The sequence below is a fragment of the Piliocolobus tephrosceles genome, chromosome 2, assembly GCF_002776525.5.
Source record: "Piliocolobus tephrosceles isolate RC106 chromosome 2, ASM277652v3, whole genome shotgun sequence".
Classification (NCBI taxonomy): Eukaryota; Metazoa; Chordata; class Mammalia; order Primates; family Cercopithecidae; genus Piliocolobus; species Piliocolobus tephrosceles.
The window spans coordinates 153762020-153779019 of NC_045435.1; the positions used below are offsets into that span (position 1 = coordinate 153762020).

Sequence of the window (17000 nt, forward strand, 5' to 3'; positions counted from 1 at the left end):
TCTGTGCACTGGGCAACCAATGTAAATGATATTTCTTACCGTGTCATAGTTTGAAAGCCAAGGGAGTGGACAAGGAGGAATGAAGATAAAGGAAAAATGGGAGAGCAAGAGGGAAAAATATGAATGAGTGAGAGAATGAATAACTGTCGAAGGGACAAAGAGACTCAAGGAGAGGGAGAGGAAGTAGAGTGGGCAAAGAGAGAGAATGGACAGCTCAGAGAAAGACACAGAGATTCAGAGAGAGTTGAGGGTGGGCAAGAGAAGGAAGACATCATGTGGTTCTGTCTTTCATTCCACTCAGCAAGCACATGCCCCTACTTGATGGCAGAACAGGAGATCTCTCAGGGGATTTTAGTTTTCATACACTTCTCATGCTGTGATCCTCTTGTCATTCTCAGTGTAAGTAAAATAAAGATTTTTATTAAACATGGTTTCTAGTCATTATAGCAAAAAGATACCTGCACGTTTATGTTTATCACAACACAATTCACAATTGCAAGGATATGGAACCAACATAACTGCCCATCACTGACAAGTGAATAAAGAAAATGTGGCATATGTACACCATGGAATACTACTCAGCCATTAAAAAAAGAATGAAATACTGTCTTTTGCAGCAACTTGGATGGAGCTGGAGGTCATTATTCTAAGTGAAGTGGAATAATGGAAAACCGAATACCATATGTTCTCACTTATAAGTGGGAGCTAAGCTATGGGTACACAGAGACATGCAGAGTGGTATCATGGACTTTGGAGACTCAGAGGGGAGGAGGGTGGGAGGGAGGTAAGGGATAAAAAGCTGCATATTGGGTACAGTGTATACTACTTGGGTGAGGGTGCACTAAAATCTCAGACCTCACCACTGCAAAAGTCACCCATGTAACCAAAAACCACTTGTACGCAAAAGGAATTGAAGTTCTATATGCATCTACATACGTGTATAGGTATGTTATATATATGTGTGTACATACAGACACATGCAGGTGTCTTCTTGATATAATGACTAGAAGCCACATTTAATAAAATAATATATATTATTTCAATATAAATAAAAAAATAAAAACTATGGCTTCTCCATAACAGTATTCTATCTCATCTGATGCTCAGCTGAAAGTCAGTGATCTGAACTGATCTGGAAAAACAAAAACAAAACGCTGTGTTGAAATTGCTGAGAGAAGGTATGAGATCTCTAGTACACTGCTTTCTAAGGAACTGGCAAAGGCAGTTTTGAATATATGTAATTTTTGTCTTTTGAGCTGACTAATTTTTATTCTACTCTATAGCAGCCTTTTATGTTTTAGCGCAAAACCATAGATAACAAACACATTTTAACATCTTCTATTTCCAGGGAATTCTAAATCCATTAAGTATTTTACTTTGAAAGGATTCTGAACTCATTTAATGAAAAGCCCATTTTTACAGACATGGAAATTGAGTGAACATTTGTATGAAACTTCCCTGCATACCGATGCTTTCATGAGAATTCGATTACTAAATCTCAGTAGCCACTCTACTACATTACACTTATGTTAATTTTATCACAGAAATTGGAGCTCTGTGAGTTTAAGTCTCTTGCACAAATTTTCATCTAAAAGGTGGAAGAGCTAGATTCCAGCCTTGATTTTCTGACCCCAAATTTCATATTTTCCCCACTAGACAGGAAATAGCAACAATAGATTGAAAAATAATGTGTTATAATTTAGAATACAAATTTTATTTTTAAGTCTGAGTATGGTGCAAAGTCTAAAATGCCTACTGTTTTGCTGCAGTTGAGTATTACAATTTTCTCCCCCCCCGCCGACCCACGGGTAGTTCTTTGGGTAGTTCTTTATTTCTAGGCCCCCATTAGTAAATAAGAGTTTATATTGTTATGCTTTATTGTGATCCACTCATGGCCTTTCTTCACTGAAGATTGTTAGAAACACCGACTTTATTCTAGTTACTAACAATGTTGCATCAAGTAACTTGGGTAGATGCTTATTGTCATCAGCTTACGTGGGTATTCTTTTTTAAAATAAGTGCTGAATGTAAGGTTGAGTAAATAGGACCCACCAGAGTGAACTCCATCTCAAAAGCCATCATTACCGTTAGAAAAGAATTGTGTTTTTCCCAGCTTGCCAAAATGCTGCTGCTGTATATCCTAGTCATCTTGTTTGGTCTTAGCAGTAACATTTAAAAAAAAAAAAAAGAAAGAAATATCTAGGAAAAATGCTGCGGTAGTTTTGCTCCAACTACCTACGCTAAGAACTTTATGTGTGTTGTCTAACAGGACCCTTCAGCCAGGACATCTTGTCCTACCTTTGCTCCTAAATTTCCTCATTTTAAATAAGGATTCATGCCTCCAAATGTCAAGATGTTCAAGCATATTATTTATTCTTGTTTCATGATTTTTTTCTTACCTTCAAAAGGTAGTTGCTAATGGAAATGTTCCTCCTTTCCTTCACTGGTTTTATTTTGCTGAGTGTTTATTACATTCAACCAAATACTTTCAGGAAGCTGAGATTCAGCTCTACACTCCATGGAAGCTTTGTTAGTGCAAGCAAAATATACATCCCTGTGAAAAGATAGAGTATTCTTACCTCATTATAATTTTAATAACTGGTAGTATCTGACTGTTGTTTGTTCATTATTTCAGAGATCCCAGAAGACCCACTTGTGGCTGAAGAATACTATGCTGATGCATTTGATTCCTATTGTGAAGAGAGTGATGAGGAGGAAGAAGAAATAGTGTTAGCAGGACCAGAGAAAGAAATCAAGAACGAGGGATCCCAGCCTACTTACAGAACAAACCAACAGGTATATGATACTCCCCATTGGAAGCCATGGAACTGTTCAAGGTACTGACTGGACTCTCCCAGAGAGGAAGGGAAGTCTTCTAAGGTGAAGTTGGGGACACGGTGGCCAGGGTTATTATAGTAGCTACTTGTGATAGGTCTGGCTTCTCAAGGTCCAGAGGCAGGCAGGGCCCTATAGAATTTGGAGAATCTGATCTGAACCATGTTGATAAGGGAAGAGCTGGAGTACACTGTACTTATTTGGGGGGTTGGGGGATGGCACACACCACATTGCACACTGAGGAGGGATTCGTATACAGCTATTAAATTAAAAAATGCAAGTGTCTCTTTAGCAGAGAGAATGGGATTTTTAATTTACTTTTCTGTCTGGTAATCATATTTTGGGGTCATGTTCATAAATTAAATGCAAATACAAATTTGTAAAGACTGACTTAGTTTTGGGGATCAGACCTAAAGATCCTGGGCTTAGGGGATAATCTTCCTAGCTACTTTTAGCCTCTGAGGACACATTCTTGCTTAAGTGGTGAGGTCTCTCTGAGTATATGTCCTATGCCCTTGTAGTAGATCTCTTTGACTATAGCAAGATTAAGCCTTATATGAGCTATAGGCCAAGAAACACCCCTGACATGTGCTTTCTGTGTTGGGTGTCTGCAAGAGAAGAAAAGCAAGAGGCATATGAAGATAAAGGGGAGAGCTTTGGGCAATGCATACATCCATACCTCATTTTCTTCTTACCTTCCAATCCTAAACTTCCATGAGTTACAGAAGCTTTTATTAACTGAGAACCATGCAGTTACTAAAATAAAAGTCTACCAAAGGACACCTAACTGAGCGAAAGCTCAGCTAGAGGAGATGATTTCTGGAGTGAAGATGATTCACTCCAAAAATCCATTCAACCATTTTTAATAAAGATTATGCAATATATCCTAATATTCAATCCATTCAGCCTCTTAAATCCATTCAACCATTTTAATAAAGATTATGCATCATAATATTCAATAAATAAAAGCAGTAAGAAGTGCTCTCCAATTTGATATTAGGAGAGAGAGGCAAGGAGAAGGGAACTAGTAGGGTACAGGTATGGGGCCAAGCAGAAAAAGGGATGAGATGAAGAGGAGAAAGAGATAAAGAATAAGGATTAGAGAGAGGTAATTTAGGAGATAAATACATGAAGAGAGAAACAAATAGATTTTGAGAAAAATACAGCTAAAAGGGGGATTCAGAATGCCAAAATAAAAACTTTGCTTATACGATCTCCCCATTTTTTTCCAATGGAATCTGGAAAACAACAGCACCTCCCACCACAAATCAAAAATACAATTTCTACTACCTTCTGAGCCACTGTCATAAATAACTGTAACAGATATTATTGCAACATTACAGAGCCTTCATTCTGCACCTATGGTTGCAAAACACACGATATGCAAAATACATCCAGTGCCCAATTTTTGGTCAAAGCATCAAGTGGTAAAATTTTAGCTACTAATATTATCACTTAGAAATGTTTTTTAAGAAAATATAACAGATTCAGAACCACATGAATAAAATACTATATGGCAAACAGCTCCTAGGTCAGGAAATACAATTTTGCCAGTCTCAGAATATCCATCTTTGGCAGTTAGAATATAGGATTGGAAATCAGATTGCTTGCATCTGAATCTAGCCTTTATAACTTGTGATTTGCATGACCTTGTTCAAATTACTAGACTTCTCTGTGCCTCAGTTTTCTAATCTGTAAAGTGAAAAAATAATGTTTTCTACCTCATAGAGTGGTTCTGAGGATTAAATGAAGCAATCAATATGAAGTACTTAGAATAATGCTCAGAACTTAATAAAATACTTAATGAAATATTAGCTATTATTATTATGAAGTTACCCAGTCACGGTATCTAGTACCTCTTTATGATACTGCCAAAACTCCTTAATGTTAAAGTGAGATTTTCTAACTTGCTTTTAAGTATTTTGAAAAAATTCTTTCTTATTAGTCTTAAGGCAGATGATACATATAAGGGCAGCAGTTTTTGTTCTCTGGGTTGTGTATCTATCACATGTTACATGACAGATTGTGATTGATTTTAAGTAATCTATTGGGACAAGATGCTAAGGCCTCTGATATGGTTTGGCTGTGTCCCCACTCAAATCTCACCTTGAATTATAGCTCCCATAATTCCCATGTGTTGTGGGAGGGGCATAGTGGGAGATAATTGAATCATGGGGTAGTTTCCACTATAGTATTCTCATGGTGGTGAATAAGTTTCACGAGATCTGATGATTTTATAAGGGGTTTCCTCTTTCGCGTCACTCTCATTCTCTCTTGCCTGCTGCCATTTAAGACATGGCTTTCACCTTCCACCATGATTGTGAGGCCTTTCCAGCCATGTGGAACTGTGAGTCCATTAAACCTCTTTTTCTTTATAAATTACCCAGCCTCAGGTATGTCATTATTAGCAGTGTGAGAACAGACTAAATACAGTCTCTCACATACATGATGGTATTTTGTCTGACAAACGCTGTTGGGTAGTTATCTTATTCCTATTTTCTAATTCAGGAAACTGAGTTTCTGAGAGAGATGTAGCCTTCCTGTGGTCACGTAGCTAGGCAAGGATCAGACCCATGCCTCAGGCCCACATCAGTCACATTCTCAAGTCAATGTTTTTGCTACTATAGAATATTTATTGACCTAGAATGGACTTAGCATAAGGGAAACAGAAGTGTTGCCAAGTCCATTCTAGGTCAGTATATATTCTACAGTAACAAAAACAATACACAATAATGTGTATAGAGTAGCAAAAAATAATTTGTATAGAGTAGCAAAAACATTTACACAATAGAGTAATTTGTAATAGAGGCAGGTAATTACAACCCCATTTGTTTTCTTCCAGTAATTTATATTGTTTCTCCTCCCCCAAAGGTGATGAGTATGGACTCTTCCCTTTTAGGTTGTTTTCATTAGCAACATACAAATTACACTACAGAACTCAGTCATGGTCAACTTTGTGAATTGAGAGAGACCTACTGCCATCTCTCAGATTGGCCTCTTCTCCCCTTTCCCTAGTCTTGACCTGGACCTCTGAGTGTGCCAGGGTCTGCTTAGGTGGTTATCACACCAATGCATTCTATGTGTGTCATCAGATCAAAGTTGATTCCCCTTCCTTTAGATGGAGCCAAAGTCACATAGTTATTTTGATGAAAGAAGTGCTTTCAAAAAGAAACACAGCCATGGACTTCATTGAGATTGATTGCTGAGTTCTTTGTGCCGCCCATGGCAATCTTTTCAGCAGCAGTGTCTCCAAAGCAGTTTCATTAAGCACCTAATTGCTGCTGATTGCCAGCTGTTTCTCTGCTGTGATAAGCACAGCATCAATAAAACCTCTTTCACAAGCCATTATCATATTGTTGATGGCGCCTCTGCCAAGTCTGTGGTCACTGAATTGGAACCAGCATCTTAGATCTCAGGAGAATTGAGTTTATAGCTGCCGTCATAACAGGGTTCCCCGCAACATTTGTGCGGCCTGTCACTAAAAAGTGTTCTATGCGCTCTAGTGGATGTGGCTTAGGGCTGCAGGCTGTCAAGTGTTTTCACAGACTCTTCTGTCTTTCCCTTGCTGCCTTGACTATCATTTTTCTCTCCAAGACTAATAAATGGCTCAGATGCATCCAATAATACACATACTAGGTGGACAATAACGACTTGACACAAAACTTCCTCAGAAGGGCTTTGTTTAATGAATGTGGCTCTCACTGAGACTTGTTTTAAGGAAGCTCTTCAGGACTATGGTGTTTGTTCTTCCTAAGATGAAAGGTGTTGGACGTCCACTATTCCAGTTGATTCTGAAGTTCTCAATGCTTTTTCCCCAAATCATTCAGAGGTTTTGAAATTCTCACTGCACAGTGAAGCATGAGGAAAAAGAATTGATTTTCTGTTTGGAACGTTGTCCCAGGGACAGAGAACTGGATATGCGTGCGACAGGCAAGGGCTGAGATTCTGCTGAAGACCCTTGGATCTGATTGTCATGATGGTAGATGCCTCCAAGAGTTTCTGCTGATAGTTGAGTCATTAATCAGATCATAGTAATGATAACAGTAATGATTTGTTTTTCTAAGACCACCAGAGTGGGCACAAAAGAACCAGCGAGTAGGCAAGGCTAAAAGCAAAACTGCAAATTTATTCTTTGGTCATCTAGCTTCAGGGACCGGAGCTGGGGGAAGGGGGGGTGGTTTCTAATACAGTCCCGACAAGAGTAGGGGCTGAGAAAGCCCGCCCCCGGCGTATCTGCTGGGAGCGACTTTTCTAGGAGTGGAAGGGCAATAGGCGGGGCACGGGCATGTCGGGGGAGGGGGGGCGCTCCGCAGGTGCCACCAGGTAAATCTTGGTCTCCTCAAATTGACATCACCTGGTGCATGCCTGATTAATCTGCACCTTCCCGGGCGTCAGCTGCATTCTCACACACACGGTAAGAGTTGGTGGTGAAGAAGAACCCGGAAGTGCACCATCCTGCCTCTGTTCGTCCAAACAAGTAACAGCTAGTATTTCCAGAACCTTCATTCTATGCTCAGTACTTTGCATGCTGTGTCAGTTCAGGTTCTCCAGGAAGCAGGTGATGAGACAGAATTAGAAATAAAAAGGAAATTCCTATCAAGTAGGTGGGAGGAGTCTTAAACCATACTGATATATTTGAGGGGAAGGAAGGAAGGAAGGTAGGTTGGCTGGATGAGATCCTCAGGCTGCAGCGCAATTCTGGTAAAGCCGTGGCAGGCAGGCTGGCAGGCAGGAAGGAAGGTAAGGAAGGAGGGAGGGTGGGAGGGAGAGGGGGAGCAATTGGATGAGAGCCTCGGGCTGCACTGCAATTCTGAAAAAGACTTGGCCCGGCGAGAGGGAGCGCAAGGTCTGTTGCTGGAGTCTAGCACTGGGAAAGAATGGCCTGGCCCTAACTTCCCCATAGCGCTTACATTGCCTGGGAGCTGCCTGGGAAGAGCAGGACCTCAGGGTGGACCCTGCATTGGATTCTGAAGGTGTTGTAGCTGAGGGCTGTTAGATCACTAGGCTCCTCGCAGCAGGGTCTCTCTTGAAGGGACTTGTAAGTGGCATATCGCATGGCTGTCACAGGTGTATTATTTCATTTAATTCTTGCAACAACTCTGATGTGTATATTCTAGATGAACTGCATCAAACTAGAATTTAACTGGCTGGAATTCAAATAAGGGAGAAGGCAGAGGTAAAGGAGAAGGTGAAGGCGGGAGAGAGGAAGGGATCCTTAGTTAGGGATTTCATGTGGCTCTGCTGAATGCTCCAGAGTGAAAATGAGCTGAGAGATGTGAGCCCTGTCCCTCTCCTACATCTCAGTTCTCGCGTCTCTCAGACTGTAAAAGCCTCCTGTTGCTTTGGATTGTTGTTGTAGACTTCCAGTATTTAAGATACGATTTTTCACACAATCTAGTCCCTAAGTGCAAATCAGCTGTTTCATTTGCTCGAAAAAGAAACAGCAGTGGAGGCTATTTCAAGTGCTGACTTTAAAACCTAGGTCCCTTGAAAGATAAGACTGTTTGTGACATCCTAACTTCACACAAGAGGAAACTGAGGCATAAGGAAATGAAGTTACATCTGCAAGCCCACACAGCTAATAAGCAGTAGAACTGGACTATATGACTTTATTTTTAGCCTCTGCTTTATACGTCTTTCCTCTGCACAACAGTTAAAATCCCTTCTCCTCCACTGATGATAGAGTAAATGCATTAGGTGCAAGGGAATAGCTGCAGGGCCATTGCATTATCTGGTACTCTGGCAAGACCTTTTTACTAAACAGAATGACTGTGCTATGTACAAGGCAAAATTTAAACCAGTTCCAGGAAGAGTGCTGAGTTATGAAAAGTAAAACCAAAAAGACCCAACATCTCTCATCTGTTACGGAATACAGATTTATCTCCTCCTATTATGTCCATTTCTTTTTTCTTTCTTTTTTTTTTTTCTGAGATGGAATCTCCCTCTGTCCCCCAGGCTGGAGTGCAGTGGCGCCATCTCGGCTCACTGCAAACTCCGCCTCCCGGGTTCACGCCATTCTCCTGCCTCAGCCCCTGAGTAGCTGGGACTACAGGCGCCCGCCACTACACCCGGCTAATTTTTTGTATTTTCAGTAGAGATGGGGTTTCACCGTGTTAGCCAGGATGGTCTCGATCTCCTGACCTCATGATCCACCCGCCTCGGCCTCCCAAAGTGCTGGGATTACAGGCGTGAGCCACCGCGCCCGACCTATGTCCTTTTCTTTTTTAAAAGAAGTTGCCAGAACTGTTGAGTCCCAATAGTGGGACTTATTTGCCTGTTATTTTTACATGATCTGACCTAATTAATTTACCTTCACACTAGGGAAGAAACACTTTTTGTCTTAAATCCACCTTAGAGGTCGTCAGTTCTAAAAAGCAGACTCCCAGCTGTTTCAGATTGTCGATCATTTTTCCATTAGCATTCCGCTGGCCTGTGTCCCAGGCTGTAAAGCAATCAGCCTTGCTAAAGTGTCAGCAGATACTCCCAATTTGGTGTGTCATTCCTTCTAGGTGGTGGGCCTTCTGTAGACTGTGTGTTGCTCAAAGGAGAGACTTTGAGGTGACAATTTCCATCCCTACCCCCATCCCAGCCTTCATTTCCATCATGATTCTTCCCCCTTCTCTCTCTCCCATTTCTTGTCCAGATCAAAGCACAGCTCATTGCTAGTCATATTGGGACCAGTCAAACCTTGCTGTGGGATACAGCACAATGGGCTTTTTTTTTTTTAATTGTATCACTTACTTCTCTTAACAATTTGATATGCTGTTCTTTTTTCTTTCTTCTGACCTTTATTTTAGGTTCGGGGGATACATGTGTGAGTTTGCAGGCTTTGTAGGAGACCTTAGACATTAAGTCTTTAAAATTAGGTCCATTATAGGATTTAGGATCACACCTACATTTTTCACCCCAATACCAAAGCATGGAGAAAAAGGAGAAAGGCAATAGGGTGAATAAAGGGCAAAGCAAAACTGAGCAGGAATGCAAAGCATCTGAGTGTTCCCTTCAGTGTGAAGACGGTGAGGTCACCAGCCCCACGGTCTCCCTTGTTGGTGGCTGCTCAGAGGTCTACAGGTCAATGGGCAAATAAAGGAACAGTGACCTTCACTGTGAGATGCCCTGTGCTCTGCTGTGCTGCTCCTGGAACTTTGGGGTGAGAGTGGTGAGACACAGCTGATAAGACTAGTTGTAATGGACCCTGTAGTGCTTTTCTCTCCAACAATCTTCTCCCTCCATTACCCTACATTAATCCCTATTTCCCTAGCTATCATCAGAGCTGAGGTGCCCTGACCATATGGTACACAGAAAGCCTGCAAAAAATATGAAACCCATCCTAAACAGTGTTGGCAAACAGAAAAATACAAGTCCCATCCAGCTGTTTTGTGATCAGAAATTTAATTTTCTGAATATTTCATTCACCTAGACAGGGAGAGTAAATACCATTTAATGGTGTCCAACCTGGGAGGAAAGGGTTGTGACACATGGGGGCCATTATTGGGGGTGCATTGTTCCTATATAACCTGGTAATCTGGAGGCACAGGGGTCTATGTCATCCCTGGGAAAACACCAGTCATAATAAGAGAGAACTACCTTGCAGCATCCAGGTATTGTGCCAATTCCTTTACATGCCTTATCTCATTCATACTCTCAGCACTTGATGGAATTAACATCTCTCACCCATTTACAAATGAGAAGACTATGAAACAGACAGAATAACTAATTTGACCTAAGTTACCCCATCCAATGACAGAGCTGGGGTTTAAACCAGCAAATATTCATTGTACCAACATTAGGAATTTGGAGTAAGTATAGAACTTAATGTAGAAGTTGGTAAAGGAGAAGAAAAGGAGATGCTTGGGACCTAACTGACAGCTCCAAAGTGTGTGAAAATGGACTATGAGCTGATGATTTAAAATCATATTTAAATCACAGGGCTACATTTTTCACTTACTCTGTGGGATTTAAATAAAAATAAAGCTAGAACTAGAGTTAAAAATAGAAATCTGCAATAAAGACCTGTGTATCACGATGACTATCTTTTGGACTGAAAAATTCTTTTGTCTTTTTGTGGCAATAAACCTCCGCTAAATTGCAGGACTTTCTTCTCTAGGCTATTGCATGTATAGAATGGAAAGAGATTAAGTAGTTAATAAAGAGCAAGTGGAAGGATTGATTAGAGGTAGCTTTTCTTTCACTGTGGGGGAATTCTAGAAATGGATTGTTGCAGAGGGAGTACAGGCCTCACCAGTTCCTGGAAAATCCATTGCCCTGTTTTGGGTAGTGTTATGTTTCCATTCTCTCAGCCCCGCTTTCTTTTTTCGTCTCTTTATCCTTTACATTTCTAAGCCGTAATTCTAAATGTCTTAAGAGTTCTGTCATTGGATACCTAAGAATGTCTTTGAAACCCTAAAGCAACCCCACAGGCATTGACTTGCCAAGAACCTGGGCATTAATAAGAGACAGCTGCAGTTAGAAGGTGTTAATAATGCAGAGTAAACAAGGCATTAGCAGTGAAATGTGGACACATTGACAGTCACGTTTCAGCAATTCGGAATTCAGTGAAAGAGGCTTTTAGTCTTATGGGAGCTCTGGGGGCTTGTTGGCAGTTTGAGTTTTGCAGGTGTGGCTCTGTGTTCCTATCACTGCACATACTTTAAGGCAGAAGGCCACCGTCAGTAGTGAGATGGGAGTTGTGATATCAGCTTCCTGATTTCAGGGAAGCCCTCACAAAGGTGCCATCAGCCCTGTCCTATGGCTTTATGCTAAACGGCATCTTCTGCCTTCCTATGAATTATGAATGCATATAAGGAAGGACTTGGCTTCTAATAAGATCAAGCTGAGATGTGAAAGGTACATCTGAGTGAGAAGAAGATGGATAAGGTCACCTTGGTGTTTTGGCTTCAGTAACTTAGTAATATTTTTCAGGGCTGTTCTGGACATCATTTGTGGGAGAGTCGATAATAGTTTAAAATGCAACTTGCAGGAAAAATAAAGTAGGTGGGGCTGGGTACACTGGCTAACTCCTGTAATCCCAGCACTTTGGGAGGCTGAGGTGGGAGAATTGTTTGAGCTCAGGAGTTTGAGAGCAGCCTGGGCAACGTAGTGAGACCTAATCTCTACAAAAAAAATTTAAAAATAGCTGGGCATGGTGGCACCAAGCTACTTGGGTGGCTGAGGCTGGAACATCACTTGAGCCCAAGAGGTCGAGGCTGCAGTGAGCCATGATTAAGCCACTGTACTCCAGCCTGGGCAACAGATAAGACCCTGTCTCAAAAAAACACCTTTAAAAACACAACACAGGGCCGGGCGTGGTGGCTCAAGCCTGTAATCCCAGCACTTTGGGAGTCCAAGATGGGCGGATCACGAGGTCAGGAGATCGAGACCATCCTGGCGAACACGGTGAAACCCCGTCTCTACTAAAAAATACAAAAAAAAAGGCCGGGCGCGGTGGCTCAAGCCTGTAATCCCAGCACTTTGGGAGGCCGAGATGGGCGGATCACGAGGTCAGGAGATCGAGACCATCCTGGCTAACACGGTGAAACCCCGTCTCTACTAAAAATACAAAAACTAGCTGGGCGAGGTGGCGGGCGCCTGTAGTCTCAGCTACTCGGGAGGCTGAGGCAGGAGAATGGCGTAAACCCGGGAGGTGGAGCTTGCAGTGAGCTGAGATCCGGCCACTGCACTCCAGTCCGGGCGACAGAGCAAGACTCCGCCTCAAAAAAAAAAAAAAAAAAAAAAAAGCTAGCAGCGGGAGGTGGCGGGCGCCTGTAGTCCCAGCTACTCAGGAGGCTGAGGCAGGAGAATGGGGTAAACCCGGGAGGCGGAGCTTGCAGTGAGCTGAGATCCGGCCACTGCACTCCAGCCTGGGCAACAGAGCAAGACTCTGTCTCAAAAAAAAAAAAAAAAACACACACACACACACACAACATAAACACAGATGAGCTACTTTTTGGGTCATTCATTTATGTATCACATATGTGAATGGTCTAAGCACTGGGTATATGGTAATGAACACAATAGACATAGTTCCACCTTCATGGGATCTCACTCAGCCTTGCATATTTACATAGTATTTATTGATTGACAGCTCCCAAGTGTGTGCCTTCCATTCTTCAGTTCTGTTTTCATAGAACTCTAGACTCACATATCCAGTTTGAAATAAGCGTGCACAAAAGAACTCTAGACTCACATATCCAGTCTGCCTGGGAGTAGGGTTAGGAGTCTCTAATGGACATCCTGAAATAAGCATGTACCAAAGTTAAGTCCCTCATATACTCTACCCTCAGTCCAAATTAGCTTCTCCTGAGCCAACCTTGACTGACATCCTTTCACTCACATTCATATCCAATCCATAAGCAAAACCTGTTGGCTTGACCTTTAAAGTGTACTTGGAATTTGACCTCTACTTACTACCTGCATTCCTACTGCCAAAGCCATCATCACCTCCTTGTCATAGCTTCTAACTGGTCTCCTACTAATCCTGCCATCTCATTCAAAGCAAATAAAGGCTTTTCAGTACTTCATCATCATCACCTCACTAAGCCCCTCTCTTCCATCAACACAAGAACTGCCCTCACTCACTCCAACCCTGTGGCTTCTTTCCAGGTTCTGGAGCACACCAAGCATGTCCCTGCCTTTGGAAGCCTTGAATTCTCTTCCTGCCAGATAGACAAATGATTTGCTCCCTCCCTATCTTCAAGTCTCTGTTTATATGTCATCTTATCAGGGAGGACTCTGACCACCTTGTATGAAATAGCATTCACGGGACTGAGAATCTCTTCTTTCCTCCCCTACTTTATTTTCTTCCATAGTCTTTATTGCCAACTGAGTTGCCACTATTTTCTTGCTTATTCATTTATGGCCTGTCTCCCTCTACTAGAATGAAAGCCAGTAGAGCAGATATTCTTTTTTTTTTTTTTTTTTCATTGCTATATTCCCAGCACCTTGAACAGTGTTTATCATAGAACAAATACTTAGTAGATATTGTGGAATACATGAATGAATGGATGCAGTGTATGGTCTATTGGTATAGGTAGCCTATTAGCTAGGACACAAAGAAAGAAGTAAGAGCAACTAGAAAATGAAGAAGCTGAAGTGATAAAGGAATGAGCATTTGGTTAAGGGAAGACCTACTAATAACGGAAGTCAAGGAGTGCTTCTAGAAGATGACTTTTCAGCCATGACCTGGAGGATGGAAAGGAGCCAGTCCTCGATGGGACAAAGGGGAATTGGGAGAAGAATGCTTCACAGAGAGGGAACAGAGAGTGTGGGAGAGCTACAGGTCATGAAAACACTGGGCACGTTCCAGAAACTGCATAGTGAGCAAAAAGATCTATGAGGTTGGAAAAGTCAGACCAGCTACAGCTATGCACAAAGAACTTGTAAGGAGGGTGAATTTTACTTCAATCAAAGGCCAGTGCAGCGAAGGGTAACATAAACAGTCTTACGATGAGTCTGTGGTGATAGAAATCAGAACAGTGCCTGTGGAGAATGGGGATTGGCTGGAAGGAGGCCTGAGGAAACTGTTGGGGATGACAGAGATATTCTTTACCTTGCTTTAGGTGGTGTATACACAAGTGTATACATTTTTGAAAACTCACAGAATTGTACCCTTAAGATCTTGCATTTAATCATGTGCAAATTTTGTCTCAATAAAAATAATGCATCATTAATAATGGCATCAAAAGAAAAACTACAAAAAAAACTGCAACAGAGTTGCAATATTCATGTACATAGATGAGCTCTATAGGTCCTCAGCCTGCATTGAGGCCACTTCCTGGCTGCTTGTGGCCAGTGCATGGCCACAGCTTCAAGAAGATGTGAGTACACTCAAATGAAGTCTTTCAGGAAAAAAACAAAACAAAACAAAACAAAACAAAACAAAAAACATGGGTCCAGAGTGACTCTGGGTGAGGAGGGAAGAGGGTTTTGCATGATTTGGTGGGATTTACATCTCTGTGGGATGACTCTGAGAGGAGAGGTGACCAAGAGGTGAAAGAAATCAGCCCCTCTATACCTTCACATCTGTTGACATAAGGTTAAGTGAGGATGTGCCTGAGGCCTGAGCAAGATGAAGCTCAGCTGAGCACTTCTCCATAGCTGGGGCTGTGATAGAAGGTTATGCATACTCTACTCCGTACATACATTTATAGGTCTATGCCTGCTTGGGATTGTTTGGCAGATGGAGGACATGGTGTCAGGCCTGGCAGCACAGCATGAAAGCATGCATGCATCCATTCTCACTCGCTCAGAGCAGCTTTTGGCCACTGGAAACATAAAACACTTCTGTAGCTCTGAACCTGTCTATGCGTGTGTTGATATGTGCCGAGCCTTCTCTAGATATGCCTTTGGGAGTCAGTATAGCCTACCAGCCAGGAGAGTGCTGAGGGTGCTAGATGTAGACAGATGGCTGAGTTTTCACACCTTCAAGGTGAAGGAGCCGTGAGCAAAAGAATAACCTTTTGGGAGACTCTCAAGAACATCTAAAGATAGATATGCCATCTCCAAGGGACTGCTGGTGCTCAAACTGAATGAACTCTCATCCCAAGCTAAGTTCTTGTGGCAGCTAGGTAGCTTTCATTCATTCATTCATACTGTCACAATTCACTTGCTACCAAACAATATACATAATATTAAATACAGTTATCATTTTACAGATATCATTCCCTTAGTTATCCATTCAGCTTCAATGAGAACTGTGTAAATGGTTTTCACTTACCTTTCAAACAGAACCCTCTGTCGTTGGTTTATCATCTCCAACTCTTTAAGTTTCAAATTTACTCAATATTTTTCTTAACCAAATCATTTATTTATTGTTTTTAGTCAATGTAAATTTGTTTTTCCCTTTAACTCATTTAGCGAGAGCAAGTTCACTGTGGATAGTGGAGGAGGGAAGAATATGGCATCTTATCTCTTTAAGCCTTGCCTTCCTCTGGCTCCTTTCTCAGAATCTTTATCCACATAAAGGCTAACTGTTCTTAGACTTGGGAAAAATAAACCTTTTAGAAGTAGGCTTCTCCCATGAGTAGGTTTTTATTGGTTTGTTCCCTAATAGGTGTGGCAAAACCTCTTTCCTATCTTTCTGCACCTTTTTCACTGGAGTTGGCTGCTGCTTGGGTAATACACCACGACCAGAGTCTCTTGGATAAGTGATTTGTCAGCAGTAGCTTGAGAAACAAACTGTGTCAGAAAATGATTATTTTTCCCCAAATGGTAGGCTTAGGCTTCATCTCTCTTCCTTGTCTTTGTATACATTTGACACATAATTGGTTTTTGTTTTTTTGTTGTTGTTGTTGTTGTTAGAAACAGGGTTTTAGTTTGAAAACAGAAAAACCAAACAATATTTTTAAAATGCAATCTATTGATGTCATCATATTTGGCTTGGAATACATAAGAATGCAGTGACTGAAATGTCTGTTCTAAAAACATAAACTTTTTTTTTATATCAGTACCAACCCTCTTTAATTTAATAAATGTTTCCTGAATGAAATACAACTGGATAATGAAGTGACACGGTTTTTTTCTTGCGAATGGTATCTTTCATTATGACTAGTTCTAAGGTGAGGAGGTAATCTGGATTATTTTGTCAAACAACTGCCTGATAACTAAATGAAGATCTACGTGGTGTGATTTGTACAATCCTGTGAAGACCCCATCCGACTTCCTTCTTTGAGATTGCCTACTTGCCGCTGCCTAAACTTTTGCTATTAGAAATTAACTCCTGATATGAGGTTATATGCCTTATGAAACACGAATATCCTGAGAGAGAGAACACATGAACTTTATCAAGCATTTTGACTTTAATGGATCTGTCGTATCTATTCTTGACAGAGAGCATATTTTAATAGACAGGAGGATGAAAATAAATATGAAGGCATATATTAGCTCCTTGTGGAGAAAATGTACTTGTTGGGATGGGTAGGAGTGCAGAGAAAAGAATAAGAACAGAGAAAGAGGAGGATTTCTAAATTGTCATATTCCTTGACCCAATAATTCTATTTCTGATTGGCCAACCTAAAGAAATAACAATAAACATGAAACAAAGATGTATGTGTAATGATCATCATTGCAGTATTATTTACAACAAAATAAAATGAAAGCAGTCTAGATGTCCAATGATAAGGCTATGGATAAATACATATGATATACCTTTAGGGCGCAGTGGTCCA

General features: G+C 41.3%; 1 protein-coding gene across 2 annotated transcripts in view; it reads left to right on the top strand.

Annotated features, from left to right (window-relative positions):
• NEK11 (NIMA related kinase 11) overlaps window positions 1-17000 on the top strand; it is a 237763-nt gene that overhangs the window by 187994 nt on the left and 32769 nt on the right. For both annotated transcript variants that reach the window (XM_026454179.1, XM_026454180.1), the window contains one exon: window positions 2636-2796. In XM_026454179.1, coding sequence (XP_026309964.1) covers window positions 2636-2796 — 161 coding nt within the window. The remainder of the gene's footprint in view (window positions 1-2635; window positions 2797-17000) is intronic.